General features: G+C 43.0%; 1 protein-coding gene across 3 annotated transcripts in view; it reads right to left on the bottom strand.

The window, feature by feature from the left end:
* Positions 1-12278, bottom strand: part of GABRB3 (gamma-aminobutyric acid type A receptor subunit beta3) — a 278147-nt gene that overhangs the window by 149848 nt on the left and 116021 nt on the right. Inside the window, exons 2-4 of one of the 3 annotated variants that reach the window (XM_065423468.1) lie at positions 11332-11379; positions 4701-4792; positions 4453-4520 (exon numbers count right to left, since the gene is read on the bottom strand). In XM_065423468.1, the coding sequence (XP_065279540.1) occupies positions 4453-4520; positions 4701-4792; positions 11332-11379 (208 nt within the window). Of the gene's footprint in view, positions 1-4452; positions 4521-4700; positions 4793-5251; positions 5332-11331; positions 11380-12278 lie in introns of those variants that run through there. The other 2 variants (XM_065423469.1, XM_065423470.1) reach the window with 2 other exon arrangements.

Raw genomic sequence — 12278 nt, 5'->3', positions numbered from 1 at the left:
CTGCTCTTTATTTAAAGCTTTCTTCAGGAAAATGTTTTGGTCCTATGCAAGCCTAAAGTCATTTTAAATGTCACCCCCCCCCCCCCCCACACACACACACACACACACATCTGTCTTTGTATATCAGCATCAAAAACAGGGTCAATGTTTACCTTTTTCCATTAGTTAAGGAAAATGCAGACCAATTTTCAATAGTTCCATAAGTAGCTATAGCTTAAAGGTCAGATCATGCCAACCTTATTCATGATTAATGTCGCCATGCTCTTCAAATATCCCCATCAGTTTCAACTTCTTATTCCACTAGTAGTCCCATAAAATTCAGTCTCCTGCAGAGAGCACTTATCTTCAGTTCAGGAAGAAGAGACAGAAATAATGAGGGCCCAATGCCATTTCCCTCCATTTTCCATGTTAAAAAACCAGGCAGTTAAGTCATGTAGGACTAAAGGATTTTTTAAGAGTTGTCAGCAGAATTGCCCTTGAAAGAAGTTCCAAACACCAATATGTTACAAAGTTAATTAAAACTTAGTATTTGTAATTTACAGTAACTAAAGATTTATATGGGACGATTTTTATGTTGGAATCTGCAGTTTGCTAAAGATTCAGGAAAGAATACAATACAAACTATCATTTTAGTTTCAAAGAGTTCCCATTATATCACTGAAAGCCCCATTACGTGTTGCCTACAAGGCAGTATAATAATATCAGTGTAGTAATTTTTTATTTATATGCAAAGAAAATCAAAGAATTTTAATCCTCTCATTATTTTATCTTTAATGTACAGATGAATTTTAACAGGCTAACTATATAAAAGGTGATCGCAAAAGTTTAAATTAAAGAAATTCATGTCAGTGTTATCACATTTTATAAAGAGTAATGCCTGCAAGATTTTTTTAATTGTTAATGAGGTTAAAGGTTAAAACTAGTAGTAGCTGTCTGGAATTAAATTAAACAGTATTTGTCAAAGATTAAAATTTGATAGGCAGCAGGAAGGTTCAAGATATTGGCTCAGCTCTTCAAACAAAATGTGTTTTATATTTTTGCAAATTACTATCTCAAAAATTATAATTTAGTGAGCAAAAGAACCTCTCTTTTCTGTCTCTACCCTCTCAATATAGGTCTAAGGGTTTATTCCAAACAAGTCCAGAGTCACCTGAAACAGGTAGAGAAAAAATACCTACCTCCACTGTTTGAACCCAGCTGTAAATGAAGACTCTGGTTGTCTTTTTTCCCTCAAAAATTCAAGTTGCAATAAATTATCCACCTATCAGATCTAGAAGGGTTTTCTGCCCATTTTTTCAAAAAGAAATAAATACTGTGCTTGTAGCAAAGTATTATTTTCAGCAGTTCCCTTTAGAATCACTATGTATTGCTGTTATGAGAATCTTAGCCTGCTAGTATTTTCTTATGAAGTTCTGAATAAATAACACCTGTTAACCATGGATGAGTATCGAATAAGTGCTAGGTTGGAGCTTTGCCACATGCCCTATAAACAAAACAGTGAAGAAATCAATTCTTTATCTGTTTCCTCTGACTTCTGGAGACTGGGGGAGAGTGGGTAGTAACTTGCTGACCAGCAGATAATTACAATATCATCCCAGCTCACCTGTGCAGGCTAGTGTGTCAGAAGGGTTGAGCACTCCCACCATCAATGACCTGTCTTGAGGATTAAGGGTAGAAGTAGGTAGCTGTACCTCAACCCAAGGTCTGATTAGCCTGTGCAGTGGCATCAGGTGAGGGTGGTTGGTTATTATTGTCCCTTACAACTCTGTGCAGGTGGATAGGCGAAGTCGGAATTTAGCATCAAGAGTCTTTCATGCCTAAAGAAATACACGTTGTGTTCTCTATCTCTCTGTGATACTTATATCTTATGTATCATTTTGCCTATACAAAATGCTGTACTAATATTAATTTAATCCATAATGCAGAGTTTCCAAATCATGGAGTGCAACCAACAGACTAGCTAGAGGGGTGCAGACAGATCTCTCAATTATTCTCACAAGATTCATCTTCCATATTATTAAAAAAAAACCAAGCTGTTCTTGTTGTGGAGAAAACCTTGGAAATATGGCATGTAACTGACGCAGAGCCATCTACCAGAGTTTGTAGAAAGCCTGAAATAACAGCTCTGAGGTATGAACTGCCCCACTCATCTCAATGGGTGCAAACTCAGATGCCAATTACACTTTAAATGTGAACATTAGTAACTATAACACTGTTCATGTAAGAAGCATGAAAGAAAGGAGAGGAACTATACTAAGAAGATCCACACTGGCATTTCTCAAAGTGCAAGGGGATAGGGAGAGGCACAAAGGATTACCCATGAAGGTGTGAAAAATGTATAAATCAAAATGCGTAAACCTTTAACAACACCTGGTTGGGTTTCAGAGGGTGATTGATTGATTTCAGTTTCCTGAAAGGGGGAAGGGAAAGAGGTTCAGCTTTCAAAAGTTTGGAAAACCAAAAATGCCAAAATTATAATGAAAAGACCTGTGAAATCGGTTAATATTGCTATCCTGATTTTGTAGATGGGAGAAACTGAGATATCGGGAGGATGATTGACTTGCTCAAGACTGTACGGTAAGTGTCAGATTTGGAATTAGGACTCAAAGATTCCTGTCCTCTAGTCCCATGATCAGTCCACTAGACCACGCTGCCTCTTTAAAGGAGCTATGAAATACTTTGCACATTCTTTTGCTTTAATGAATCAGATATACCCCCCCCCCCCGCCCAAAAAATAGTTTGAGTGGCTGAAATATAGTACTTATAGTATAGTGCTGTTTTAGATATTTAAGAATAACTTATGTCCTGGCACATTTTAGCTCCTCATTCACCAAGCACAGAGTTGATTCTTCTAGAAAGAACAGAAATTGGGGAGAACGTCTGAAAGTTTCCACCACCCCCCACAAAAAAACCCTCTAAAATGTGAGTACTCATTACTTTCTCTAATCCTTGTTTACCACCTGAGATCCGGTTAAAGAATATTATTTTTTCTCCTGTTCAACAAAACAAAATGTTTTAAAAGGTAAAGCATATAAAAAATTCTCCATTATTTCTTCCAACTGTAAAATAATTTTTGTGTATTACGTGATCAACTGTTCCTTTGATTTCTCTATTTTTTACTACTTTTTTTGTCTGAATGTCAGATGGATTGCTCCTGAATTGCAACTGAGCAACCTAAACCTGTGTGTTTAATAATGACAGAGAACATTTTTATAAGGGAAAAAGTTAATTTTATGTTAACTAGTAAAATTAGTATTGATATTTAACATTTATGAGACAAAATTAAATTTAAATAATGTTTTGTATCTTCCAAATGCTTTGGATATATGTTGTCACTTCATTTGAAATATTTTAAAAGTTGCCCTTTGATAAATGTAGCATTTTTAGCATATAATCAAAATATTTCAACACTATCTTTACTATAGCTAGAGTTGATAACCCTGATAAAAATGGCTTTTACATTTATATTTTCATCTGCAATTCAGTGTCTAATCTGCATTTTCCTTTGCTTCCTGCAGCCTCTAAAGCTTTCAGATTAAGTAAACAAATTAAAATCAAATGCATCTTTTAAAGCAAGAGACTGACTTAGGCCCCATTAACAAAAAAGTTTATCATGATGTTAACAGACAGATTTAAATGAAATTACAGGAAGTAAAATGCAGTCGGTTGACCAGCTATGGACTGACATTTTCAGCAAACAAATGCTATTTTTGTTCCATACTGTTTTCAGTCCATCTGAGCAATTCAGTAAACATTCTGCAGTAGTGACAGTCAACCCGAGATGTATACGTACCATTTTTAGCACAGTCAGCAACAGAAGAATTTGGGGAACAGAGGGTCATTTACAGCACCTAGGACAGCTCCTTAGCATGGAGCTGTATTCATTCCAAGGCGGTTCAGTACGCAACTGTACCCGCTACCACGAACCAAAACTAACCCCTCATATCAGAGAATGAATTGCCCTTTGGCACATTTGAGGCATTATAGACTGTGCTGGCCAACGTCTTAGCTTCCCAAATCAACAAGAAGCACTTTCCAGCAGCAAAGATAACGATCTCCAGGGACATCAAGTTTCCAGCTCGATCCTGCTGTACCTAACGTTCACCTGTAACATATTCCCGCCTACAAAAATGCCCCCGGCAGCATCCAGCTCTTAAATGAGTCCTAGAAGCGCTGGCAAACGCTTCCGCCAGGTTGATTGATTTCACGACAGCTTCTGGTTACAAGTGCTCTTATCTCCTACCTTACTCTTCTCCTTCTCCACTGGACTGGTCCCTCCCAACAGCCAGAGCTAGGAGCTCCTATCACAACACCAACTAATACACTTCAGTCCCTTGTCTTTGGGGACCAACCACACCCCAAGCAGCTGCAAAACCAGGATAAACAAACACAACAACACAACCACCAGCCCCCAAGCTATTTGCATACAGAAGACACCAGCTGGGGACTTACCATGTTGACTTCAGAAACCATGTCGATACTGGCAATGTCTATGTTCATCCCCACGCACACAGGAGGTCCTGGGGAGGAGGAGGAGAAGCGATCAGCCCCTACCCATCACTTCTTACCCACAGAGTTGTTGGCAACATGTTTTCCCTTAACAGGAAACACTTTCCAGTCCACACAGAGACTAGCTGAACACAGACACAGACACAGGAACGAGCCAGACACCGCAGCTCCGTCTGAACAGGGCAACTCACCTCCAAAATCCGGCCGGAGGCGAATGTCGTAGCCTTTCAACAATTTATCCACAGTTTCTTTCACGAAGGACATGTTCCCCGGATCATTCACGCTGTGGGATAGATGGGAAGTGGGGTCGGGAGGCGAACGATGGGGATAAAGAAGAGAAAAAGAAGGGGGATAGGATAGGGGAAGAGTGGGAGATAGGAGAGGGGAGATGGGGAGAGCAGAGGAGGGATGGGGGATAGGAGGGGAGGGAGAGGGGAGAGCAGAGGAGGGATGTGGGATAGGAGAGAGCAGAGAAGGGAGAGGGGAGAGCAGAGGAGGGATGGGGGATAGGGGAGATGAGGAGAGCAGAGGAGGGATGGGGGGGATCGGAGAGGGGAGAGCAGAGGAGGGATGGGGGAGAGGCGAGATGGGGAGAGCAGAGAAGGGGGAGCGCAGAGAGGCGAGCAGGGGGAAGCAGAGGGAAGAGGGGCAGAAAAGAGAGGATCAGCTTGTTTTCCTGCCGAAACGCAGCCCTTTAACCCAGCCGCGGCCGCCGGGCGCGCTGGCTCGGAGCAGCCCCTACCTCTGGGCGCAGCAGACCACGGCCACCAGGACTGGAGCGGAGAAGATCCCGAAGATCCTGCCTCCTCCAAAGCCCCACATCCCTCCGCTCCGGGCTCCCTCCCCGCAGCAGCCGCCGCCGCCGCGACTCGAGAGCCGCCCGCTGAGGAAGAGGCGGAGGCGAAGGCGACAGTCCCCCACCCCCGGCCCCGGCAGCCGCCCGCACGCCGGGCTGCAGAGACCCCGGCGCCGGGCTGTGCCGAGCCCCGGAGGAACCCCCCACCCGCCTCCGCCGGAGCCCGGCTGCCTGGCTCCCCCTCCCCGCCTCCCGCCCGCCCCTTCTCCCTCCGCCCGGGGAGGGGAGGGGAGGGCTCCTCGGTCTGGGCGGGCGGGGGGAGCGGGCTGTGCCGGGGCCGGGGTCTCAAGCACTGGGCGAGCGGCGGCTTCCCCGGCTCCTCCCGGCGGGGAGGGAAGCTCTGCGGGGCTGGCTGCTGTGCCACGGGGGGAGCCCGAGAGCCGGCGCCCGGCTGGGACCCCGCCAGCTGCAGCCGCCCTGGCCCCGCGCTCCCAGGAAACACCCGGGGCAGCCCCCTCAGCCTGGCCCGGCAGCGGGGCAGGAGCCACAGGTGCCCCGGAGCTGCTCCCGCCACTGCCCGGGGGGTAACCCCGCCCCGCCGGCCAGCGCGCACTAGGGCCCCAAAGGCCGGCGGGCTGAGCCGTGGGGGCAAAATGCTCAGTGCACCCGTGACCTGAGGCAGCCCGTGCGCGCAGCGCCCTTTGCCAGCGCAGCGCCCGGCGCTGGGTGCGAGCCGCTTCCGCGCGGGCAGCGATTCACGTACGACCAGGGCTGAGAAGTGAGCGCAGCTTCCACCGCGCAACGCCCTCCGCTAGCGCACACCTGGGCCGGGCTCAGTGAGTGCGGCTCCTGGCCACAGTCTCCGCCAGCGAACCCCTGGGCCGGTCTCAGTGAGTGCCCCACATGGTCACAATGCCCTCCACTAACACTCCCGGACCAAGCTCAGCCAGTGCCTCAACTCGTGGCCACAGCTCCCTCCATTAGTCCACCCCTGACCTGGGCCAAGCGGATGATGCACTTTCCTGGGTGCAAACACACATGCACCCACAAACAGGGCTGAGAAATGAGTGCAGCCCATGCAACTAGTTTCTTCCGCTCACTGGTACCCATGAGCAGAACTGGGTGTGGAACGCAGCTTCCCCCCAAGTCCCACTCCACTAATGCATTTGTGGACTGGTGTGCGCAAGGATTGGCAGAGGGGTGATGAGGCAGTTAACCTACCAATGGGGTTAGGCGAGATTTAGGAGTTCAGTACAAGTGCCTGAGAATGGCGGTCCCTGAGTGGGCAGGGAACCTTTGTGGAAGTTCCAAGAGGGTCCAGTAATTTTGAATATCCAATTTGAGGTATCTTGGGCCTGTTTTTCACAGGTTCTGAGCAACTGTAGCTCCCACTGACTTAAATTAAAATTGTGAGTGCTCAGCATCTCGGGGGGCAAAAATCAAGCCTCTAGCTGTCTCAACCCTTAAGCATATTCCCTGGGCTCAAAAAACAAAAGACAAATAGAAAGATCCTCATGATTTTAAAGGCCTGACTTGATTTTTGAATGCTTGGGGTTGGCCATAGTGAACCTATGTCTGCAAAGGGAACCTGCAAGTTGGGGAGAGGTACCAAGAAACCTAAAAGAAGGAAGAAAAGATTAGAGAATGCTGAAAGAATACACCTTGTATACAATAGAATATTGCATAACACATTTAAAACATGGAGAACTTTTCTTAAATAGTCTATTTTATAACTGAAATAATATTCTTTAGAGGATTCAGTACATCTGATTAATGTCCTATTAAGGTGTATTGGGAATGCATCTGAGGTGTGACTGAATCAACACTCCTGTAACGTCTGTCATGTTTTATTACTTAAATTAAAATACTCTTTCTCTTATCTGACGTCTCAGTTTAACTATGTCCATTTATTTGTTGATAGCTTAAAAGATAGTCCAACTGGGAGTCCCGGGGCCAGGGAATTGGAAATGGGATATGAAACATTTGCCCTCCTGGACCTTGTTTTCAATCTAAGTGATAACCGAAAGTCATTATGACATGAAAGATGTCCAATGGAAAAGAGAAAGTGGTCTCCCCTTCTTAGTGGACTGTTGTCCACAATACAAAGAGGCACTATGACAACAGTCACTAATTGGCAGACTCAGCAGAAGGACCACAATGGAATATGGGTAGAGCAGTGGTTCTCAACCCGGGGTACGCGTACCCCTGCAGGTACACAGAGGTCTTCTAGGGGGTATATCAACTCATCTAGATCAGTGTTTCTCAACTGGGGGGAGGATGGTTGGGGAGGGGTCGCAAGTGCAAGGCCCATGTTAGGGGGTGGCAAGCAGGGCAATTGCCCCTGGCCACACGCCATGGGGGCCCGGCAAAGCTGAGTTACATCCTTCAGCCCTGGGCAGTGGGGCTCAGGCTTCAGACTCCTGAAAGGGGTATAGTAGTCTGGAAAGGTTGAGAACCACTGGTATAGAGAATGAACTCCATTCTCATCCCTACAGGTAGTCCCTCATGCTCAGGATCAAGTCATATAAGTGGAAATATTTAAAATGAAAATTTGTGGTGCAGCTGCTCATTCTGATGAAAAACTTTAGCTTCCCGGACTCTTAGGTCACTCTCTGTGCAGCTGATCTGCCTCTGATTAAAAAATTGTCCAAGACCAGAAAAACTTGTATTCCTCTCTTTCAGAGGTCTGCCACAGTTATTCCTAGGGAAAATGGATAGGCCAAATGTGAGCAGTTGGACCTCTTATATGGAAGATCTGGTATGAAAAGTTAAGGTGGTATCTGTGCAGCTGATGATTAGGTATATAGAAGCATGTGCCTGCCAAGCCTATATATGTGAAGTAGTACTCTGGAAGTACAGATACTATGGTGGAAACCATTGTCTGAAGAGGGGGTGGGGCTTCAGATGCTAAGAATCTGTTTTGGGTGGTGGGACTTGTTGAAAGAAGTGGAAGTGGGATGAGGAGGCATCCAACATCTTGAGGAGAATTCCAGCTTTCCTCCCTGTAGCCAAGAATATCCACCTTAACACTCTGGGGAGACAGAAGAGGAGGCACCGACAGGAAGATCACAGTTCTAGGAGCCAATCAATGCATTAAGAAGGTCTGCTTGCAAGCAACTCAAGCATTCTCTGCAACGTATAAATCACCAAGGCTGCAGCAGAAATGCTGGCTTCAAAATCAGGGAAGAGGGACTCAACCACTCCTTGTAAGACAGCACTGGCAGTCGCTGGACTCTTGGGCAGACAAGTTGGATCTGGTTGGCAAAATGGATATGGCTCAGTCTCCGTATTGGGCTCAGAACTACCTGACAGAGCATCTTCTCTTAATTTTCCCCTTCTTTGGCTTCTTGTGGCTGACTTTGGTGAAGATACAAACTGCCTAAGGAGAAGAATGTAAACTCAAAGGATTCAGAAACCCAAATTAAAGGCAGACAAGATCCAAAAGGGGAAAGGGAGAATCACTGCTAGAACTGAAGCAGTATCTTTTGAGAAATTAGGGATATTAATTGTACTAAACTGGGAAATATGCTACTGCCTGTCTGCTCTGCCTTGAAGCATTTTTAATATCCTGCTGGTTTAACCTGCTGAGAAGATGTAATTAATACAGCTCATTGGAAAACTTATTTTTTTTCTTCATGGAAAATCTTGACTTTGTCCAAAAACTGAAAAAAAATTGGCCAAAAATATTTTGATTAAAATCTTGAAATTGCATGCAGAAAGAAGACACTGTTCACTTCCCCTCTCTCCCTCCCTCTCCCCTAAAATTCCCTAGTGTAGGCAGAGCTTTAGAGTGAAGGCAAAAGTCTATAGAATATGCAGCTGGGGTCAGGGCTTAAGGAATGCTCTGAACCTTGTCTGACAACCGTACACACCGCCTTCCCATCTATTCAAACGATGAATCATGATTGCTGGACGTACTACTTTAGGAGAATAATCTCATGTATATCTAGTGTGCATATTTAGGAGCACATTTTGCCACCCTTGCACATGTTGAGTGATACCTCGCCATGTATGTAGTGCTACAGATTTCAAAATAGCAGGTAGTGAATGGTGTTGCATGAATCTATTTGTTTTAGTTGCATAACTTGTTTTTCATCTAATTTTACTAAAACAGTTATGTTGAAGGTTTTGACATACTATGGATTTTATCATTGTAGTGGGGCTACGTGCGGGTGAAGTTTTAATCAATGTGAGTAATGGGGACACACTCTGGTCCTTAATATGTTTGACCCAAACTGTTCTGAATTATAGTTTTTGTAACTAAACAATAAACGAAGACCATTATTTCCTCAACTTCAAGAAAACTTGACTGAAATTTGCTTTACTTGAATAGATTAAAATAGTATTCTTGCAGCTTGACCACAATTTCTTATATGGCAAAAGTTCTGAATTATGCAGAATATGAGTCAGACCCATCAAAATAAAAATATGTTGACAATTTGGCACAGGTGAAAATGGTCAGGGCTCTTTATAACCCTGATTTTTCATAATAAAGATTAATATTTATGCACTCAAGTAACATATATGCATTAGAGAAGCCTGAAGTGCCTTAGAAATAATATTCTTAATGACTCTCCTGGGGAAAGCACAATTTAGGTCTGGAACAAACAAACAAAGTGGAGTTTCTGAGTTGGCAGTTGATGAAAGATCTATTTAACATGGAGACTGTCAAGAGTTCCTATCTAAATTCCTTCACCAATAACCCTAATATTTTTAACAAAACATTATAAAAAATAAATTTAAATGTTAGTAGTTACATTCTGTTCCAGAATATATATCAGAACAAAGTATAAGGGTACATCAGACGTATCTGTATTTTCATATTTATCCAATAGTATCTGAATACTATTTGTTCATATGATTTGTAAGTTAGTCTTTATGTTATTATTTATACTGTAACAATCAGAGGTCCTGGTCAAGACTGCAGCTCCATTGTACTATACATTGCACAAGCCAGAGTAAAATAGAAAAGGGCTTGTTATTTGATTTGTTGATATTTAATGTTATATATATCTGAAGAAAAGGTCAAGTCGACTACTAGTAACTCTAACTTTAATACAGTAGTAGCCTCTGGATAAGGACTAGCTGAAACAAACAAAGAGACATAAGCTTGTGCTCATTATTTTGGCCAAATGTCCTTTTCAGTTTTGTCCTGAGCAATGACAAAGTGATAAGACTCAAAACAAAACAACCAAAAACCTGCAATGACTTGGCATCAATCCTGACTTGCTAAGACTCACATTTAGAGTTCTGAAGGTGGTAATGCAGAGTAACAGAAAAATAAAATGGCAGATGGCTTTAAACCTTTTTGCTCTCCTGTACACAGTTTCTTACTTATGCAAAAGTATGGCTTTAAGAGACAGTGGAACACAAGGAACGAGGTGGTAAGCAATACCTTCAGTGTCTGAAGAAAGTGGAAAGATGTCTATGAGGAGACTGTGTCCACACTCTCACCCTGCCCAGACACACTCCCTGTTGGTGCCTATCAAAGTGCTATTGAGCCCTTCTCTTGAGCTTCAGGAATAAAGACACACCCTCATCCCCACTCTCACCTGACTCAGAATATCCCCCTAGCAGTGCTGGACAGCTCTTCCCTTTCATACTGAGAATGCTGACAGTGCTTTTGGTGCATTCTGTGCAAGAGTGACAGGGGAAAGAGCCTGGCTGCCAAATATCAGGATAGTGTGCCAAATTCTTCCTTGATGTAACTATTGAAATTAGTATATGTACACGTAGGATATATACCTCCACTGCATATAATCAATATACTTAGGATGAGTTTGGCCACATAAACATATAATTATATTTTAAAAGTGAAATTATTGTTAGGTGTGTGTGTGTGTGTGTGTGTGTATATATATATATGAGGATCTGAAATATTTGTTACCTTAATTTAAAGATCATTATGTGGCTCAGAGTAAGTGGCTTTCTAAGTATGTGTTCATAAAGATTATTAACATTTTAAAAGGGTCAATGTTCCATTTAAAGAACATAATGTCAATTAGAAGTTATTGTTCATGACTTACCTTGTGTCATAAATTGCATACAATTTTTTGTTCTCTTCAACTGCATTCCTAGAGAAAGCGAAAGTAAATGTGATTTATTTATATATTATATATTCATAATCTAAATAAAACAGAGTTTTAGACCTACAGGATCTTCACACCTTCATTATAGAATCTAGATATGGAAAAAATCTGTTAGTTGTCTTGTCCAATCTTTGCCATGACAAGACTGTTACAATTTGCAGGAAATAGTCTAAACATGTTTTAAATTATGTATCTATAACTCTGTTGCCAAGAAATTAAAAACAAAACAATAGTTACTGATCTTGTGGCACATTCAAAACAAAGCCATCTTCTCTAAGGTTGTTTCTGCTGGCATGACAGAAGGAACTAACCAAGAACCAAATCTTGAAGTCAGTTACAAACTTCCATTGATTTCAATGGCAGGAAGAGCAGGCCCAGACAGTGTTTCCAGAGCATTGTTGACATTGCTGATATTACTAGTATAAAAACAGAAGTTAAAGCAAAATAGTTTTTGAGAATGGTGTGATAAATGTGGGAGGTGCTCTGCAATAGTTATTGATTTGTATCCCAAAATGTGATTTATGTGCTATGTGTTTAAGTCTAACAGAAGGGATCACACAGTTTTCACACCCACAGGTAATCTCGGGTGATTATATGCCATTAAGGCTGAATTGGGTCTAACTACGCAAACAGTGCAGGAACCACTAGCATTCTCCTAGATGGCTTGGCTGGATGCTCTGTCCCAGTGGTTCTCAACCAAGGGTACATGTACCCCAGGGTGTATGCAGAGGTCTTCCAAGGGGTAAATCAACTTGTTTAGATATTTGCTTAGTTTTACAAAAGGCTACATAAAAAACACTAACAAAGTCAGTACAAACTAAAATGTCATACAGACAATGACTTGTTTATACTGCTCTATATACTATACACTGAAATGTAAGCAC

This window comes from Emys orbicularis, chromosome 1 (assembly GCF_028017835.1).
Source record: "Emys orbicularis isolate rEmyOrb1 chromosome 1, rEmyOrb1.hap1, whole genome shotgun sequence".
Taxonomy (NCBI): Eukaryota; Metazoa; Chordata; order Testudines; family Emydidae; genus Emys; species Emys orbicularis.
This window is presented reverse-complemented; position numbering and strand designations above follow the sequence as displayed.